Genomic DNA, 21,191 nt, shown 5'->3' with positions numbered 1-21,191 from the left:
TTCTCATGAATCAGTTTGTGAGAGCTGAGGTTTATCAGTATTCTGTTTATCAGAAGCATGTTTTCTGTTTTTGACCTTATTTATGTTCCTTCCTTCAACTGGAAACTGCTTAATTCCTCCAAACTCTAACTTTTTTTTATCGTTACTGCTTTGGTTTCACTTTATCTGCTGAACTACACTGTTTACAGTTTCTCAAATCACTCTGCAAAAGTTTAATTATTTCGTTGTATTAATAAATAAATTGGCAGATCTATTTATGGCAACTGAAACAACAGTTATTGGTTGATCATCACACATTGGAAGTTTGATTTTTGGTATTTCATCTTAATGTTTTTGAGTCTTCTTGTAGCACACATTCTTTTCTTTCTTCACTCACTGTGTCAAATCATTTAGCCCTGCAACTTTATACCCCATCTTCTTCCTCCTTTCACAACTTTTGCATCTTATCCTAGCCCTCATTTTTAACACAGTGACACAATTTTTTTCAGGAAGTATTACAACACTCCACAATTTTTCTACAATGCATTACTTCACTTCACAAAAATGAGATTTGGTTAAGCCTTCAGCTTCCAACACCAACATGTTTTGTTTTGATCTTTAAAAGTTAAGTAAAGTTAAGTAAGCATGGCTGAATTACTATATATCCCAAATTTGAAGATTATATACTGCTGGTCACATGTTGCTTTGCTCGAGGAACTCTTCAGTGAAATTTTCTGTGAAAGCCAGTTTCCTGGAGCCACGATTCTTCCCATTTCTAATCTTCGTCTTAGTTTGCAGTTTGTGAATGCTAACGTAGTGAGCTGCTGCCATAAATGCATTACTTGTCATGTGAACAAGCGAATTTACACACATGCAAATGTTACATAACCCAAATGAAATAAGACCTTAACATTTTCAGAATCTTACTCAGGCCTCTGAAAAGTCAGTTTCTTCATCTATTAATACTTCCCTCTTGTTTCTATCAGACCTGGTATCGGGCTTGTATGAGTTACTAATGCTGTTTGATAATGGTAAATCAACAAGCTAGGTAATAACTATGTGTTTATTTCATGTTAGGTATTAATTCAAAGAAACCTCTTCGTAGTGTCAAACAGAGCTGTTATCAGTCTCATCAGCTGACCGGGGGGGAGGTGATCAATTAGAATATCAATAGAGACACACTGAGCCAAATGTTTGAACGAAAACCTGTTTATTGAGTACGACTGGGGGGCTAGGTGCGACTGCTCCCCCATTTGTTGATTGGTCTCGTGCAGGGGGGACAGTTTCTCCAGTTTCAGTAAAGACAATTCAGAGCTCAGAGTCTGAAAAACAAATATTTTGGGTTCTGCTTTATCATGGATTTAGAGAACCAAGGAAAGATGATTGAGAACCAAGGTTTTAGGCACAACATGTTTGGTTGGAGTGAATTTGAGACGAGGAATGTAAATTCATTTCAGCTTTCTAAGGATCTAATGTTTTCGGCTTATCAGTATTCTGTACGTGTAGCATCCCCATATTTGTCTTTGGGTTTTGAATCAATGGTGTGGCACAAAGACGACTACAGATAGACCGATATGGATTTTTTGGGGCCGATACCGATACTGATTATTAGTAGTCAAGGAGGCTGATAACTGATATTTGAAGCCGATATTAATTTGCAGTCAAAGAGAAAATGTTGGCGTAAAAAACTTTGAACAATACAAACTCCAACAATTAACCTCATTCAAATACCTTTAAGCATATGTTTATTAAACAGCTCCCAGGCTTAGCAGCATGTTTTATAAAATTAAGTGAAAACTTAAAAAATAAATAGCTAAAGTTTTCTACAGTAAATATAGTTTTCCATAATTTGTATGTAACTGCAATAAAACCAGACAGAATTGAGTTTGTGCTGCTTTTTACTGGCATGTAATGCAGTTGAATTAATTTTCTGTTTAGTTTTACAAAACTGATTTTAAATGACCGTCAAGGGCTTCCATGGTGTAGGCAGAGAGAAATTCTGTGCAGAGAAGCATCAGAGCCAAAACAACACAGTTTTGAATGGGTTTCATATCAGCCGTTGGATTTAAAAAAAGGCTGATACCAATATGCCCCAAAATGCCAAATATTGGCCCCGATTATCGGCCCGGCCGATAATCGGTCTATTCCTAAAGACGACACTACTCTGTGTACTCTGGTATTATTCACAGCTTTTCAGAGATGTCGGAGTTGGAGAAATCACAGTAATGTGGCTGCACATTGCTGAGCACTTTGCACAAAGTGGATATTCATGTCTTGCTCAAAGGCACAATGGCACCTCCAGTGATCTAATCTGATATCCCTTCTGAAGCCAATCCTAACTTCCACACACAGATTTAGAGATAAACTGTACAAAAATTGTGCACATTAAATCCCTTTAGGCAGAAAACTAGAGAGCATCAGCTGCTTTTGTTAACTGATGAAAGTGTTCCTATAGGTGTTGTTTTGACGGATAAAGAAAGGTGAGAACATGGTATGCTCTGGCTTTTTAACATTTCAGACTGACTGATCATCTGTTACAATAATCTGCAGTTTATGAAATGACAATAATCACTGCTGGTTGCAGGCCTGCACAGGAAGATGCACACATGGCTGAATGATGAGCACATCTGAAGACACAGATTCTGCACACCGGTGCAGCTGGTTCACAAATGTACAGAGTGGAGGTGTCGGGGCTCACGGAGGGTTAAAGGAGAGCCATGAAAGGTGTCACATTATATGTGTGTGAGTGTGTGTGTGTTCTGGGCAAATGGACAAGCCTGGTCATGGCTCTGCGCTTTCCTCCTGGGTCAACGTAGAGGTGTGAAACAGGACACAGGCCTCATGCTGCTGCTGTGTGAGTGTGTGACCAAACACAGATGCTGATGGAGGTGTATGGATGTTGACACCTTGTTCTTTGGGGTTTGTTGACAGAGCAGTAGAGGGGGATCATCTGTTGCAGACCAACAGGACACCAAGTCTGGGTTACATCACCCATAATCCCTTGAAACAAAGAGCAGCGAGGGCATGAAATGAAAGATTTCAGTCTCAGGGGAAGAAAAAAAGTCGAGACTTAAATTTTAGACGAGGATAAGACAGCAGAGCAAAAAAGTATGCAGACTGAGGAGTCAGAGAGGATCTAATAAAATGAGTTTGTCTGTCTGTGTGTAGTCTGTGCGTGCTTGCAGCAGACAGACACGGTGTGCAGTCGGTTTGTTACTCACTCCACATGGGGAGACCTTGAGCTGAATCAGACATACGTCTGTAAAAACTAAACACAACATGGCTCAGCCTGCCCGGCCTCCGCTGCGAGAGCTGCAGCTGCACAGCGCAGCCGTGATTTACACTCCAAAACACACACACCCACACACATGAACACGCCATTTGTGCGCACAGTGGAGAGGTCTGATGAGTAATGCAGTGACAGGCGGAGTTTCACCGCTGTCTAACCTGTGCCGTGCCAGGAAAGGACTGAGCCTGGAGGCCTGAGCTCAGCGTAAACTCCACATCAGCAGCCTGAACAGGACAAGCAGAGACTGATTACAGCTGCAAGAAGGCTTTAAGCCTGTAGCTCCAGGCAGAGAAACATGGCAGTGTGCTGACTTCGAGCAACTTAAAACAACACACAAGGAAAGTGGAAGCTTTGCTGCCCTCTACTGATCTGAAAGGGAATCAACAGACACATGAGGGAGGAGGGCTAGACTGAATATCTTCCCCGTGTAGCCACATCTGACCTGCAAGATCTGCCACTTTTACCCAACATTACCAGAATTTCTTCCTTACTTTCTTTTTGAATGAAACAAATATATTTAGAAATGTACAGCAGGGTTACAATGTATCCATGAAGCAATAAAGACTCTGAAAGTTGACAACAGAGGCAAAGCTAAAGCCATTGGGCTCTAGTTTTTACAGAAATCCCCCACACTGCAATAAGTCAAAACTAAGGGGCCATCTACATGACAACAGTATTAGGGTGACACGCAAAAGTATTGTCGTATTTTGGCCTCGCCTTACACGGAGCCGACCTTAAACGCAAACTTTTGAAAATGGCCTTTTATGAAATGCTGCTGACACCATTGCCATGTAAACAGTAAGCCGGCGTTTCAGTGGAAACAATGACGTCACACTCGGCTTCGCGTAAGCACAATACAACATTACCATTGTTATGATTGTTGTGGACAGTAATAGCGCCAACTACAGGCCTGGCATGCTTACTACAGCATTTTTCGCCGCTCTGCGTTTCCTTGTTAACACAGATTTTTTCACTATGTTTGAGCGTTTTCGTAAGAAACATTGTTTTGTAAATGAGGCCTAAGCGAGTGTGTTTTTAAATTTCATACAAGACTTAATTTCAGCTAGATTCAGCTGGCAAGTTGAGAAAAATGTCTTATATTGAGACGTTGCAGCACTAAAAGGCGTGCATTTGTTTTGGAATCAGATGAACAGGGAGCAGAAAATGTCTTTAACATTACTCTTCTTCTTTAAAGACAACTTTTTACAGGAGCTTAACTTTGTCAGCCAGTGTGGAGTCATCATTGGGATTTTCGGTCCATGTGCTGTACTGCAAATGAATTGGGCGGGTCGTCCAGGCATACTAAGAAATAATATTTCAATATAAATGATTTTGGCACTCATAATCTCATTTTAAATATATATAACAGCAAGACTATTTTCACGAGACTTGACATTACAACTTTATTTCTGTTTTAACTTTCTGTTTACATGCACAAATTCCCAGCCCGACACGAGAGGTGACTGTTTTGAGTAGTCTGTGGCTGCATTAAATTGGTTCAAGCAAAATAAAAGTTAAATTACTTTGATGTAAAAAGACCCCTTATTGGGCTTTTTAATCTGGTTAGAAATTTAGTGTTTATAAGACTGAAGAGTCAATCATCATGAACAGTGCTTACAAAATATCATGAGTGTAGCTACCATCCCATAACATCTTTGAGACTTATAACTGGACTTGTAATGACTGCTGCATCAGTCTGTATCTGCATGTTTCACACACTGCAATCCCTAAAGCTTCACCTTGATGATTTGATCTTAACCTTAGCGTGTTAAAAGAGATCCGAAAATGCTAGCAGGCCTGATGTTTCAAATCTAGCGTCTGTGGCTTTCATATAAAAGTCATAAGGGAGTTAATTAGTCTTAAAACCAACCTGTTTAACTGTCACCACGTTTGCATCATAAGCTGAAGCTCTGAAGGATCTTTTGCACATAAATCTCCCATAAGTGTTTATATGGGTTGAGATCTTATTGAATAGAAAGGCCATAACATTTGAAACACAGTGTTTACATTCTCATTAAGCCATTTAATGATTATGTACCCACTGTAAAAAAAAGTAATGTATGAGCATTTATCTTATTTCTCCAGCTTTCATCTTAAAAGCGCAAATGTTGATACTAAGATATCTGACGAGGGACTCTCACAAATGTTCCCTGCCTATAAAGTTCAAAACAACCACCTCCCCGCTGAAGATTTAAGAGGGAGTCTGCCTCTAAATCAGGCCCCCGGTGAGGGTGTGACTGAGAGATCCTAACCACGATTAATGTAGAAAGTTTCTGTTCTGCGGGCAGAGAACTATAAATATCTCCACTCCTCTGAAGCAACAATTAAGAGAAGATGAAGACGGTGATGTAATCACACGGCAGCCTGAAGAAACAATGAAAACTACAGTACACAAACCAGACAAACGTCCTCAGGTTACTCATCCATTTTTTTTTCCTTCGTTCTGTTTTTAAGGTGTGCACACGCCCACAGACGACCTGGTTGCTAACAACACAGAGAGGTAACCAGGAGTCACAGTGAAACCGCCAACGCTTTTACACAGAACACACTGATCTACAGATTGAGTCTCTGCTTAGATACACAAAGAGGAAAACATTATTTGCAAAGTAAATATGAGGTCATTGCTTAAACGGCAAAGGTACAGTAAATACAGGCAATTCACACGTGGATGTTCTGTAGCGGTAGCACATGGTTGCAAAGGAAAGACCTGCAAGAAAAAGCTAATATAGTAAATGAAGATCGATGATCACAAATGAAAAGTGCCCACTGGCAAGAATTTAGAAACAGACAATATTTGAAATATTCTGAAAACAACCTTTACAGAGCACGGAACAGGTCGGATGGAGGCCAGACATGAAATCCACAGAAACTACTTTCAGTTTTCAGCCAGAAAGAATTATAAATGCATACGTAGTTAGGGGTGTGGATGCGTTGACTGAGAGGGGCTAAAAGCCCTTTTAAGCTCAACGTCTTTGGCTGTTGTAGGTTGACTTTTTATGATTTAAAGGAAAAAAAAGAAAGACAAACTTCCTATTTCCCACACTGCTGTTTAAGAAAACCCACATTTCAGCACCTGAAACACTTTGTTTTAGCTGCTGTCTCTTTAAGACAACCACTCTACAAACCCCCTTCCTTCTGATTGGCCAGGCCTCTGGAGGCCTGTCAAGGGCAGGGCTATAGGCAGACCTTGGTGTTTGAGGCCAGCCCTTGGAGATCCTTATACGATGATCTCATCATTTCGGAAAGTCTGTTTAAAATCTCATTCTATTTTTAAAACAGATGGTTCGAGGGATTTTGACAACATGAAAATGAAGTGGTCTGAAAATGTACACGTTCAGTATGAACATCCAGCACTGTGACTTTTATCCATGTTAAAATATGTGATACCTCCTCTTTAAATTGTAAATCAGGTAGTGAATAATGTACATAGGACTGACTGACAGTTTAAACAGAATTATTTTATCATGCAAGCAACAACATAATCACCATAACCCTTAAACATCCACGTTTAGTTATCCTGATCAGATGACTCAGAGGAACTTTTGGTTTATGATGATTTTTGGTATAGTTGTGTCTTCCCTGAAATTTTGAGTTTACATCTATGACTAACTGTTTAGTGCTAAGATCTTCAGAGAAACACTCTGGTTTCACCAGACATCAAACATCATGTGCATCCATTACAGAGAAAATCTTGTTTTGACAACACGATAAAGGTGCTCAGGGTGATCAGAGGCAGGACCAGGCCTGTGGTGAGCTGGGTGGTTAACAGGTCTGTGTTCACGTACTCGCTCTGTCAAACCCACACAGAGAACAAGGCGAGCAGCAGAAAGGACAGACTGAGAACAACATGACAGCTCTGTGGTACAGCTGAGAAGCAGGTCAAAACTACAGAGGATGAAGTTCATAACAAAGTCTGACATGATAGGTTTATGACTTTCCCTTTCTAAAGGTTTGAGAATGGACACAATTACATCAGGAAACACTTTATAAATTACATACAGGAAATATCTTTTCATTTTTACAAAAAGGGTTGAAAAATCAAAATCAAATTTAAGACTTTTTAAAAACCAGCACGAGACAGATGAATACACTTTGGCTTTAATGTTCTACAACCAGAGGTAAAAACAAAATGACAGCAAGCAGAGCACAAAGGCACTACTTTGAGTCAGCACAGCACTGAGTATAATGTTAGGGTTTGTTGAAACATGATTTATTTTGTGCTGCACTGTCAGACAGACGTTGCTACATTGTTCTGCTTTGCAGTCGGAGCAATTTGGGTCACCTACAACCACGACGTGTCTAGACTACCAAAATATAAGCATCAGATCAGTTGATATATGTGTCGATTGGTTAAATTTCAAGATCCGTCACAAAGGAAAATTTAAGTTTTTGAGATATGTTATGTCCTTCAGTTTTGTAAACCTGATTTAATACATCTTAAAGATTAAAAGGAACCCTGTATGTAACAAACAGTGAATTGTTTACTTATGGAGAAAACAACTTCTAGGTAAATGAAAATAATACTCGCATATCTCATCAGGAAACATTTCAGTGACAAAAATTTATCCCTGAATACATTCAAGGTGTTTTATTTCATGTCTAAGAAAATTGTGTAAAAATCATTAAGCCATAACCCTCCAATATGCTCTTTACTTATTTTTTTTCTAAATATAAATATTAAAAATATGAGAAAAAATGTTATAGAAAAAAACTGATCATGGAAAATATGAGGCAAGCAGCATAAGCCCTTTTTGCACAACATTTCTGCTACAGTGCTGCTGACTTTATTCCTAAACAATGCAGAGTTGCAATGCGGTGGCCCAGTAAGTGATAAAATATTACATTTTGATGTCACAGATTAAAACAGGAGGTAACAGCAGTGAACTGTATTTCAACAGCAGCAGCATCAAGCGCTTTGAAAACACTGATGGCATTCGTATGACCGCCTGTTGTACTTTACCTTAATCCCATGGATTCACAGGAGTCAAACAAAGGGTCTCTGCATTTTTTAACATGAAAGGATTAACAGGAGGCTCAGACAACCTGTAACCTGGCTTATTTGTTGCATAAATGATATGTCATCAGACATCATATGTCCGTGACTTCTTGCTAACTGTGGATTCAAGGTGATCCTTGTTACGTCACTGTCTGGGACATTTACAAAAGCCTTTTCATATTTAAAGTCTGCAGTCACACAGTTCCAGCTCTGTAAGATCTTTGCTCTTGAAATATGGATCCTGCAACAGCATAATAATGCTGTCCTGGTGTGTCATCTCACATCAAGGAAGCATGAGACACACACTGAGGCATGTGTGTCTGAGTGTGTACTCCCTGCCTGCTCTGCCAACTCACTGTGACTTGATTCTGTAACATCTCTGTCACTACTTTCAATGGGAGCTCAGTGACAGGACCACTTGGTTTAAAGGATAAGTTCGGTTCATACAGCTTTTACATTGTTTATAGAATGAAGTAGAACAAAATACTCACCCAGAGGGCTTTCCTGATCCAAGCAGTGCTTCAGGAGATATTTAGATCCAAAATCGTGTAGCAGACATCCGTATAATGGGATCCATCGGGGCATAGACAGCGCAGCTCCTAAAACTGCATTAATCATCCAAAAACTCATGTTTTTCACCAATATTCCATCATGGTCCGCTCCGGGTTAGTCCTCTGCTGCAGTCTGTGTCACTCCAGACAGCACGCTGTGGCTGTACTGACATCTGAACTAACGAAAACATTGTTTCAGGGGAAGACGGCAGGCTACATGACGACGCGCGAAGGGGACAATCGTAAACAAAGTCTTTGTCAGTTCAGAGGTCAGTACAGCCACACAGCACTGTCTGGAGTGACACAGACTGCAGCAGAGGACTAACCCAGAGCGGACCATGATGGAATATTGGTGAAAAACACAAGTTTTTGGATGATTAATGCAGTTTTCGGAGCGGCACTGTCTATGCCCTGATGGATCACATCATTAAACGGACGTCTGCTGCACTATTTTGGATCTAAATATCTCCCGAAGCACTGCTTGGATCAGGAAAGCCTTCCGCATTCTACAAACAATGTAAAAGCTGTATAAACCAAACTTATCCTTGAACATTGTGCATCCTAGACATTCATATTGAAAGTGTAGCATCACTGAAGTATAAAAATCTCGCTACTAACTGTGTGAAAAAGATCTACAGAGGCATTTTGTCAAAATGAATGAGCAGCATTAAAAGAGGTTACAAGTCTTTAGATGTTACCATGGTTCAAGTCCCCTGTGATGATTTTCTGCTTTGTTAGAGAAGTTGCCCTTTGGTTTGGGCAGTTGATATGACAAACACTGGTTTAAGACTTCATTTGGGGCTCAGAAAAACTGTAATGAAAAAATGGCTCAAACTATCCTGTTATCATTTTTATCCAGACTGCTTATTTCAGCAAATCTAAATCAACAACTTTGTAACATGGCTTTGTGCTGTGATTTTTAGTGCACAGTTCCATGTGGATTCACAGCTAAAGCTAAAGTACGGCGGTAAACCAGCAGCTACATGGATAAGGCGAAGCTCCTCCTCAAACCACCTCTGTGTGTGCAGGGATTAGTCTGCACTGGAAGAGGCTCAATTAGCAAAGAAAATAAAGTCAGAGCAGAACACTGAGCCCTACTGTGATATGAATCAAGGAGTGGCCACCGGGACTCAGCACAACACTGTTCTGTTTGAGCTGTGTTAAAATCACAGCAACTGATCCGACTGGTAACAGAAGGTCAGGCTGTACGTCTCTGAAAATCCTGCTCATGTGGGCACAGGACAAAAACAGCCTGCATGCACATGGAGGACGTGAAGAAAAGCCTCAGGTTTGGTACATTTGTGCAGAGATTCAACCAGAGATCCCTCAGGTCATTGGACAGAAAACACAGGATTCGTGAGCCATGGTCTGTTTCTGCTCCATATCATGCAACCATGCTCTGATTCACAAAAATGAAATAAAACATTCATAAGAAGAGAACTCCAAAAAAGTAAAAGACTTCACAAAATATACAACATTTTGATCACCCACATAACCAACAGGTTATCAGAGTAATAGTGAAATTAAATAGTGGTTTGTTAAGATGTAGGTGAGCTCATCAAAAACCCACGCACCAAATGAGGTGTATTTTCCAACCCGACAGGTCTTACTGCTCAAATCTCTAAAATCGAAGAACCTGCTCTGCCGTAACAATCAGCAGAGCTAAACAGACTCCTCGTCAAACAAACACAGGCTTTATCTAGATGGCTGATAGGCTTACTCATTTAGATGAAATGAATAAACAGATGAAGCACAGACTCAGATATGGGACCTAGTTTACATGATGTTTCTGTTACCATGACAAAGATACAGTGGCCAAGTCTCTGTTTTCAGGCCTTGACTGCGTTAAGCCTGGGATGGACCCTCTTTATTCTTGTCTTCTAGTTTGTTGTTTGCTAAAAAAGAAAGCCAACTGGTTTCAAATTAGAAGGCTGTTCCTGTATGTATGAAGCTGTTTTCTACATATCTTGGGGACTAAATGTCGGTGGATACCACGGTTTTCGAGGAACTCAAAAACCCTGGCAGTTGTTGTAGGTAACGTGCATTATTTTACACCTAAAGCAGCTACATCCTTTCCTCTCTACTGCTCACAGACCTCACTGACAGTTTCTTTCACCAGTATTGGTTGAATGTCAGATTCTGGTGATATTTGACATAGTCTCATGAGCAAATAATAAGCCATTCACCATTTTTAGCAGCCAATTTATCGTAATCCAATCATGCCTTTACGTCAGACTAAAGCCATGTTTCCACCGAATAGTCCGGTTCGGTTCAGTACAGTTTGGCACGGTTTGGTACAGTTAAGCCTGATCCCGTTTGCGTTTTCACAGCAAAACTGTGCCCTCTCGTGGTAGGCGGCGTATAAACCAGATGCCGAAAGCCGCAGCTGTTCAACAATAGTGTGACGCCATAGCAGCGCAACACAGTTTACCCCGCTAATGAATCCAACAAAGAAGAAAAACGCGACAGCATTTTGTCCTCTCTGTGGTTGGCATGTAGCTCTTTGATACAAAGTGCAATCAAGCTTTGTTTCAGAGAAGTCTGTGTGCCACCAGGAGAAATGCAGCCGCTGTCACGGGGTAAGTGACGATTCTTCCGAACAATCAACAGTCTGCAGTATTGGAGCTCCACCTTCCGAGAGCGGATCGGTTCAGTCTGGCACCCATACGAAAGGGTCCCAAAAAGTACGACGGCTCGTCTTGGTTATTTGGGGATCTGTCCCCAGAATAAGTCAGTGGAAAGCCACAAAAATGTGTGCAGCAACAAGATGAACCGAACTGGTCTACTTGGTGGAAATGCAGCTAAAGTCTCCTCTTGGACAAGCTCTCAACAGCCAAAAAAAAAAGACTAAACTAAAAAAAAAAGTACATTCCATCTCTTACTGTGTATTTGTCACCTGTTCTCATTCTACATGTCAGATTTTTTTTTTAAATTGTGTTGAATTGATAAAAGTGAAAAGCTATTATAGTTTATTTTATAGCTTATTTAAGAAATACAAAGAAGTAATGCTAAAATCATTGATATCAGACTCATAGTTTGCAGAAACTGTTCCATCACCGGGTGATGAAAAGGTCAAAGCAGAGCTTGGGATAAACATCCTTGTCTCAGAAAACAGAATCAACCAACCCTTTCCCTGTAAAAAAGTAGAATGGTAGAGGTATACATAAATAGAGCGAGTAATTATGAATACGATTTACCTTGAAGTCGAAGCTGCAGAGGCTGACCGCGTCCATGTCATCCTTCTCCCTGCGCTTTCGTTTCTGTGGAGGAGAAATAAGATCTTTGATTCAATAAACATCACTGAAACATGTTCACGCATCATTACATTTAATTTTTATATTCACCCCCCCCACCACCACCACCAGCCTGCTGATTCTTTGCAATTTATTGAAGTATGAAGCAGCAATGTAAATCGATAAGTGCTCTACAGATTAAAAAAAAAAAAGATCCCAGCTTGAGATTATCCAGGTCCAACACTCCAAATGCTTGGAGTTTTCTCTGAGGGCCAAGTTACATCTGTGTGTTTTTTTCTTTGTTTTTTTGCTGCAGTACACATCCCTGTCTGAAGGGGGAATTTTACAACCCTCCACATGTAAAGCAATTTACAACCTCTCCATTCCTTCTCGTACTTCAGGCTAATTATGCTCATTGCCCCTGTAGCTCTGTTGTAAATCTACAATAGACACTGCTGGAGGTCCTGTGAGTAACAGGAAAGGGTTAATTAGGTGGTGGAGTGCTTTAACACCTGCATGTTGACTGTCAGGGCAGGCAGTCAGTTAGCAGGTGAGAACAGCAGTCTGGCCCGTTGAGGATGAGGAGGGTTATTAAAGGCCTGAGGAGCTCTGGTGGCCTCTGGGACCCCTGGAGCTTCCTCGCTGTGGACCATTAAGCATGCAGGCCAGACTGCTGCTGGCTGGACACACAGGACGCCAAGACCCGATTGACCAGCGAGGTGAAGAGAGCCAAAATGGACACGTACTCGTCAAGGAAGGCTGACGATGAATGACTGAGCTCTGTGTGTGTGTGTGTCTGTGTGTTTATGTGTGTGTTTACGTTGGTGTAAAGAATTTCCTGTTTGTTTTCCCACATTTGTTAAAATTTGGGAGTCATCTGCTCGACAAACCTGTCTCCAGGAGCTGTCTGTGACTCTTGACTTTGGAATAACTATGAATGGTTTGTGTTTATTCAGATACAGTTGAATTTCAGTAGCAGGCTGCAGATAACAGCTGGAATGCTGTAAAGGACGTTGTTCAAACATATTGAAATAAAAAGATATCACATGGCAGGGACACAAATTATTATCACTCTGATGCTTTAAAAAGACTTTGGTAAAAACTCCTCTGACTCAAACACTTTTAGTCAGTCATAGGTAAACAACAGTATATTTCAGTGGTTTAAAGTAAATATTGGGATCGTTAAACTTGGATTTTTTTCACATTGAAAACCTGAACATTAAAAAAATATAATTGGAAAAACTAGAAACATTGCACTTCCTCTTGTCGCTCTTAGGCCCCATTCACACAACAACCTTTCATCCAAAAAAGCTAAATGCAGTGAAAATGCAGTGAAAAAAAATCTGTGTTTACACGGAAATGCCGAGGGACTGAAAACGCTGTAGTAAGCATGCCAGGCCTGTAGTTGGTGCTATGACTGTCTTGTCCAGAGGCCGCTTTTGGTAGATCTTCACTGAAGTAGAGTTGAGCCTATCATCTGTATTGCTGAATGCTAAGTGCAGAAGTTGAGCAACAGATGCACATTTTGTTCAAAGTCAGTCAGCAGATTCAGCAGATTCAGCAGCGCAACATGGTAGTCCGTGACGATTGTAACAAAAGTACTATTGTCCTGTTGTATGCCCTTGTGTGTTTCCTCGAAAATGCTGGCTAACTCTTTAAACAGCAATGGTGTTGGCAGCGTTTCACAAAGTGCAAAGCTTAGTGTGACGTCATCGTTTCCACCAAAAATGCCGGCTTGCTTGCTGTTTACACGGCAACGGTGTCTGCAGTGTTTCAGAAAAATTCCACTCTGGCGGCCACTTTCAAAAGTTTGTGTTTTGGGTCGGCTAAAACACTGTTTCCGTGTAAACACAAAGCCGAATGATTTACAGCTAAAATAAAGCCTTTTTTTTCTCACTGGTGTTTTAGAAAAACCTTATTTCTGCCTCTGTCTGAAGCGCTTTTTTGCTGCTGTCTCTTTAAGGCTCCCTGCTCCACAAACCCCTTTCCTTCTGATTGGCCAACACTCTGGAGCCTGTCGATAGCATAGCTTTTTATTTTTTAGTACAGATTCTTTTGATCAGCTTACAGACAGATTTAGGAGTTTCTGCAAAAAATGAATATGCCCACGTTGAAAATATGGAAAAGCCTCATACCCCCTCTTTAAACTTAACCACAAGGCTCATTTGTAAGCAGGGGCAGCAGTTCCAGGTGAGAATTGTCCTTTTTTTTCTTTTTTTTACAAATGTTTGGGAACATTGACACCTTTCACATTTCTGATCTGACAGTATTAGAGTGTGTTAAGAAAAATAACTCTGAGACTAGGTTATAAAAATGTTGTCCATGCAGAGAGAGACTGAGAATGTTCTGAACAGCGGATGCAGACACAGATCAGCAGGTCAGCTGAAGTCTGCAGCGCCTTCTTCCTGAAGTGTGCGTGCTTAGTGTGTAAGCTCCCTCTTGGTTAAATATTGCCTTAAGCTCAAAGCTTACACTTGAGATTAAAAAACCAACACAGAAGTAATCTCTGTGCAAAAACAGACATGACTGGGAAAAAGGAGGAGAAAATTATCAGTCCTGTTTCTGCCTTCTCTGGAAACCCCTCCGTCAGCAGCTTGCACATGGAACAACAGTCCAAGCAGTGACTTGTTCAGAAGGTGGGCCGGGTTCAGCGTAAATGCAATGACTCAACAAGTACGCCCTCCTTCTTTGCTCATAACACCGGCGGGGCTACAGAAATGGTTGTGACCTGGGCCTGGTAACTTGTTACTCATCAAAGGAGACAGATTTGTGAGTTACATAAGTAGGAGCACTATGATGTGTGCAGACAATAAAAACAAAACCATGTACAAACACAGACATGATCTGCTGCAAACATAACACACAAGTTTCAACACTTCTGGGACCCACAGTGAAGAGTTTTCTTTCTGTTTCTTTTCTGCTTTTGGTGTTTTGTATAGTCATGAAAAAAGTAGTTTTCAAAGGGAAATCCTTTGACCTGACAAACTCTTCCTAATCCTGGACACAACTGGATTAAAAGTAAGTTGATTTGTCAAAGGGTTAAAAAAAATGACTGAACAGGTGGGGAAAGGTGCAGGGAGAGAGTAAGAGGGAAAATGAGCCATTCTAATAAAAATTCAAAGGATTTTACTTCAGACAGCTCTGTTGGAGAAAGTGTGTATTGAATTAAAGCAAGTGAAAGAAGTCTGTTTCTGGAGGGGGTGGGGATGTTGCAACAAGCTGAGTGGAGCAAAACCCAAACCCTCCCCTTCCCATTGTACTCTTTTAACTCAGTCACATGTAAATGACATAAAAAACATGAGCTGGTCTGCTGACTGAGCACACATGTACCCAGACTTCCACTGGGACCAGACTGAATACAGTAAGTAGCTCTGCAGGAAACAAAATCTGCAACTTCACCAAATGAAAGGATATACTCCACTTTACCTCTTTCTATTTACTCTGTTCAGCTTAGTTTCATGTATTGTAACATGATTTTTTTTAAAGTTTGGTGAATCTCTTTCTCTATGCCAAGAACTTAAAACTTCCTGTTTGATATCAATATTCATGTGCAATGAAGCTGTCTGGGTTATATTTCTGACAGACAACTGAGTTGATGAAGTGAGTCAAACATGGCAGACTCATGTATGGCAAGTAAAAGGAGAGAAGTTAAACAACACTCAATCAAAGTCAAACCAATATCAATAGGCACAGGTATGAAGCATTAGTTCCAATTCGAACCCGGTGCCAAATTTCTGGGATTCATGGATTTGACTGGGCACGTGAGTTTGAGTTTCATTTTTCCACTCTCACATCAATCAGGGGTCCACAGAAATTACAACTTCTCTGCCAGGATGTGCTTTGCCTTATTAGCATTACGTCATTTGTGACACATTTTGTGGACAAAGATGAGAAAAGAAAATAATAGCGAACCACAGCAGGTTGAGTTTGGCTAAGCTTCACTAAAACAAGATAATGACACAGCGAAGTACAACACGTGGCAATGAGAGGTCATGCAAAGAGGAAGCATGCTGCCGTCTCCTGTTCACTTAAACAGCAACAGACATTAGCTGTAGCAATGGTTTGGTGGTTTGGTTTGGTGAAGACACAGCAGAAGTCACACCAGGTGTTGACTCTTCTTTTTTTCCAAAGCTGTTTGCATCAAAATGAAGTGTCACAAATTAGAGGAGCAGAATCACACAAAACACTCAAAGCGTCAACCTCTAACTCCAGTCTATGCTATATTTGGCAGTAAAATAAGCTCTAACTTCTAACTCTTCTTTTTGTTCACCAAGCTGCAAATTTCAGTCTAATAATATGAGACAATGCAGAAGTGCTAAAATCTGCTGTTTCTTGAGTGTCTGCTTGAGGCCAACTCCAGAAGTACAGGAAGTCACGTACACACTGCAGAAATTAACCTATTTACAGCCTGGTTAAAAAAGTCTCCTGTCTGAATCGCTAATTTCACAACTCAGCAGATTAGAGGATAGAAAGATCGCAAGTTCGCCTAATCAGAGGCACAGCTCAGCGTATGTGCTGACTGGTTCCCTGTAGGTGTATCTGAAGCCTCTGTCACTTCTAATTTGGCCGTGACAGCCGATCTGCTTCAAAAATCTGTTTCAGAAACAGACGTGTGATGTCAGGGAGACCACGTCTATTAGTTATACAGTCTATTATTTCCACTCAACACAATTAAAGGAACCAGAGAATAACGTGCAAATTGAACATATAGACGCAAGTAGACGTAAGTTCTTGAACTCCAACAAGTTGTTAATGCTGAGTCAGCCAATCAGCATGGAGATCCTGGAATGAGTGAATTAACCAGCAGAGGTTCATTAATCTAGAAGATATGAGACAAATTAATTATTTCCTTAATAATTCTTCTCATTTTTATTGAGGATGGGATAAAAAGATGGTGAGAACGTCAGATTATCTTGTAAGTTGTGAAACTTTTTATCACCTGATTTCAGCCATAGCTTAGCGCTGCCCCAATCAACACAACCAGCTTTATGTTGTAATGTAGTGAAGCTCGCTCTTGTTACATGTCAACTGAGTGGAAAAGCATTCAAATGGACTTTTATATGAATCAAGTTATTAGTCTGAATTAAGGGAGTAAACAAAACATTTGCACATTTGTGTTTGTGTGACCTAAGTAAGTATTAACATTTGGTAACACTCTCCATGTGCTTTAAACAGAGCAATGAGTGGTACTGAAGTTGTGCTTTATTTACGATGCCTTTAAAGGAAGCAAACCGCACGTTTTTAACACGTGTATCTTATTTCCAGGTTGAAATGATCCTAAACTTAACAGCTATGGACAGCAACTGCAGCATTACTGCATACTTTCATTAAATTACATTTACAGACAGAAACCTGTTAAGCATTACAGGGAGCTTGTTAAAACAGGTCAAAAATTTCATTTCTCCAACACGTGTTTTCAACTAGACCCTGAACAGCTGCAACGCAACATCAAAGTGGGATGTATCTGCGCTGGAATGATCCAGTATGAGCAGCACCTTGGATGCATTAAGAGTTATCAGGAGTTCAGTGATTTAAATCCCTCTCTCGCTGGAATGCTGAGGAATCTTCAGTCAGCCGGCGGTTGAAGAAGTCAGTCTTGGTTGGAGTATAAATTGCTGTTGATATGGGCAAGGTCTTCCCACAACAATTATCAAAGTTTGCGTGAAAAGAACTGACGCGCCTCGTATTAAATCACATCGTTTCATTAAAGCTGGAATGCTGCTTATCAGACAGGCCACTCAGAAGGTTGACGTCCCCGTCCGCCTGAACATGTTGTATGAAGAGATGAATGTGACTCTCGCTGCCGTTAATTACCTTCACATTCCAGCCAAACGCCAGTCTGGTTTGATGTGCGCCACCTTGGCATCAGGCTGGAAACCTGACTCACATTCCCCATCGTACCTGATGTAGTCTGAGGGAATGCACCAAGCGCCCAAGGAATGCTCGCCAAGGTTCGCCTTGGGGCCACCACACGCTTCACTATCCCCCCTCCTCACCACTTCAAAGCCCACAGACCTGGCTGTTCTTCATTCAAAGCCTTGGCAGAACCTTGAAGCTTAAAGTGGCAGGGTTGAGATAAGAGAGGCAAGAGACAAAGACACTTCCAAGATTCTTTTATCGCTGGCTGTTTCAGGATTTTTAAAAGACAGACTAAATAAGGGGGGTTAAATTGAAAGGGGGAGCTAATGAGGTGCACATGGTTTTGGTGGATGAGCTAAGTGTGCCACGTTTGCAAATCAAAGCCTGGCACGAGATAAAGAGCCGTCGGCCTCCTCTCCCTCTAACTGCTTTTATTTCTCCTGCTCGGCCGTCAGATCGGGTGGATTGTGTTTCAGGCAGCTGTAAAAGCCCTGGACTGCTTCCATGCTCGTCATGCCGCTCACCATCTAATCTGTTGGCTCTTTTCTGTTTCCAATCAGCCTGACTGTAAACCACAAGGAGAGCCAGACTCTTAGATGCAGCAGAGGTTTATAGGCCATGTTCCTCCGTAAGGGAGGGGATAAAAATCAGAGCAGCCTGGATTTACATTTATCCATCATTTGGTGCCTGGCTACATGAGCGAGCCTTGTTCGGTCATGACAGAGACACTTGAAACAATCATCACAGTCCTCAGCGAGGTAGGTGAAGAAGATACAGGCTCAGCGCTGGGAGATGACCTGGAATTCAGAGCAGATTTTATGACTCTCACTCCCTAAACCCAGGTATGAAGATCAAAGCAGGTGATTGTTATGAAGGTTGGGAATAAAAGCCAAATCAAAGGTGGGAAAAACAGGTTTTTGAAATGTAGGTTAAAGACTTTCAGAACAGACTGCAGCCACAAACATCTAAGAGCCGATAACACCCCTCAGGTCAGACCAGCCTAAACCCAAGACTATATATAAAGATGGATGATACTCCTAGTTTTACAAAAGTGACGCCAAAATGTATCTGGCAATATTGTGAGCTTGGCTCGTCTTATGATGACCTGATAATCTGGTGCACACAGCACTATAGGTGCCTCATTGGTCAAAAAAGAACCGTCCATCATGGTGTGGTCCCATTTTACAGCATCAATCAACTAATTCAAGCTAACAGGAATGAAAACAGGACAAACTTTAACAACAGAAATCTGAATCACTGGGTAATAAACAATAGAGCTTTCTTGCCCTACTTCTTGAGTGGGTGTGTCAAATGACTAATCACCCTCACTCATTTTTACAAAATAATTAATTACAGGATGTTATGTCAGCCAGAATGTATCACCAACTCTATTTCCAGTTTAAATGTGCATACTGTAACTACTATAATAACTTTGTTATTCCTGTTCTGTAAGTCGCAAACCTACGTATGTTCACTGAAGCATTAAAGGCCCTGAATGATGTTTGTGTTTAAACTTCTTGAAAAAGAAGACAGCAGATCTGATATTTCTGTATTTGGAATGAACTGCTTGAGAGATAAAAGGTCATTTTTGATCAAGCTGTTATCTAAATAATTAACTATCAAAGAAATATCTGGTCAGCACAGATGGTAGTACAAGACTGGACTCAGTTTTGATAGAGTGATTGCCAAATGATGAGTGATGAACTGAAACTGACTATTTAAGTTACTGGTTTTGGAAACATATAACAAATACCTTTTTTGTTTTACTAACTTTAAACATTTCTATCTCCGTTTCTTGTCACTCTACTCTGTATTTAAAATTTTTCAGCCCAACTTTTTATACTGATATGGATTTCTGAAAATAAAGTATAGAGTAAGTAGAGTAATCACGGGCAGTCACATTTAACAGCAAGCCATCTTGCAACAAAGTGAATGTCATCTCTTTTAATGTTGCCAGGTGTTTCTCTTTATATGGTATTTAAAAAGCCTTACAGACAGGAAATGTTGCCAGTGCGCTGGTCAGAAAAAAAGGCAAACATACTCAGTTTCAGGTAATTTCAACTAAAAGGTTAATGAGATAAAAAACAGCTAAAACAGTGCCATAAAATGTGCAGGGTCTTTTGGAAATTTACTAGTTTGTGTGCTTGAGTAACTTCCATATCAAGAGAGGGAAATCTCTACAGCAAAATAAAAAAACAGTGTCAACTATTCCAAAAGTACTGTTTCCTTTCAGCACTTCAATAACCTCCAAAAATAAAAGTAGTTAGATTTTAAGTCCTTGAAGTGAAAACCTTCTGTTTTCTTGCATGTTTATTTTGCAGCCATTTTTAACCTTAAGCAAAGTTTATTAAATGAGCCAAACACTGGTGATGTATAAGCATTTTAAATAATGAAGTGCTTGTTTACTCAAAAACAGCTGTGTGCATAGGTTTCAAGTCAGAGTCTTCCAGCCTGGATGTTTTATCTGGGTTACAGTGGTCATGAGCCAACAAGAAGCTGCTTCGCTTCTCTAACAAAGAACAGAGCTGCCATTTCCGAGACCGTGTTGAAAACAGTGAGGTGAGATTTAAAGCCCAAACACAGAGTCGTGGTGCGAAGGGTGCTTGATCACACTCCAAGTCTTCACAACACACCAGAAGTCAGCTTGGAGCCTGCACGGAGAAGTGTGCAGTACTCAAATTCCTCACACTTGATTTTTTTTTGTGAGGAATGAATGTAGGTTAACACAACTTTGAAAGATAGAGTGATATCTCGACCCTGCTGTACTTGCCCAACTATGAAAAAAATGCATGCAATTTCACCGTGCACCTGCATTGTTTTATTTCACGTTATTTTTAATCACTTGCTAACTTTATGAGGTGTCCTTTTCTCACAAACCCACCCCTCATGTGTGCCACACTTGGTTCAGCCCACTGCCAGCATTAACACATGAGCATTAACAAGTGCAGAGAGAGCAGGTGAAGAGATATTTGGGGAAACAACAGGTGTTTAATGAGTTTATAACTGGACTTGTGTGTTGCAGGTGTGTTTGTGAACTGCAAGGTGTGTGTGCTAAACTTTTTTATTAGGTCAGATCATCTCAAGGATCAACTTGTTGCGTGCTCCTGTGAATGGAGTAAACTTGTAATATAATATCGGACTGACTTTTGGTCTGGATTAGTCATGTAAAATGAGAACCTTGAGACTTTAACCTTTTGCATTGAGCAGCAAACAAGCTGAAGCATGATGTGTTTGATTTTTCTACGTCACCCTCTGATGCTGAAACAGTATATCTACAGTTCCAG

General features: G+C 40.6%; 1 protein-coding gene across 1 annotated transcript in view; it reads right to left on the bottom strand.

Moving 5' to 3' along the window:
• The window catches only part of net1 (neuroepithelial cell transforming 1), a 40,400-nt gene that overhangs the window by 7,256 nt on the left and 11,953 nt on the right, over window positions 1-21,191 (bottom strand). Inside the window, exon 3 of the mRNA XM_074698722.1 lies at window positions 12,013-12,075. Within this exon, the coding sequence (XP_074554823.1) occupies window positions 12,013-12,048 (36 nt within the window). The 5' untranslated portion in view covers window positions 12,049-12,075. The remainder of the gene's footprint in view (window positions 1-12,012; window positions 12,076-21,191) is intronic.

The sequence above is a fragment of the Halichoeres trimaculatus genome, unplaced genomic scaffold (assembly GCF_033239565.1).
Source record: "Halichoeres trimaculatus isolate MK-OKI-2021-1 unplaced genomic scaffold, fHalTri1.1 fHalTri1_scaffold_21, whole genome shotgun sequence".
NCBI classification, from domain to species: Eukaryota; Metazoa; Chordata; class Actinopteri; order Labriformes; family Labridae; genus Halichoeres; species Halichoeres trimaculatus.
The sequence above is the reverse complement of the archived record's forward strand: the minus strand, read 5'-3'. Positions and strand labels throughout refer to the sequence as shown.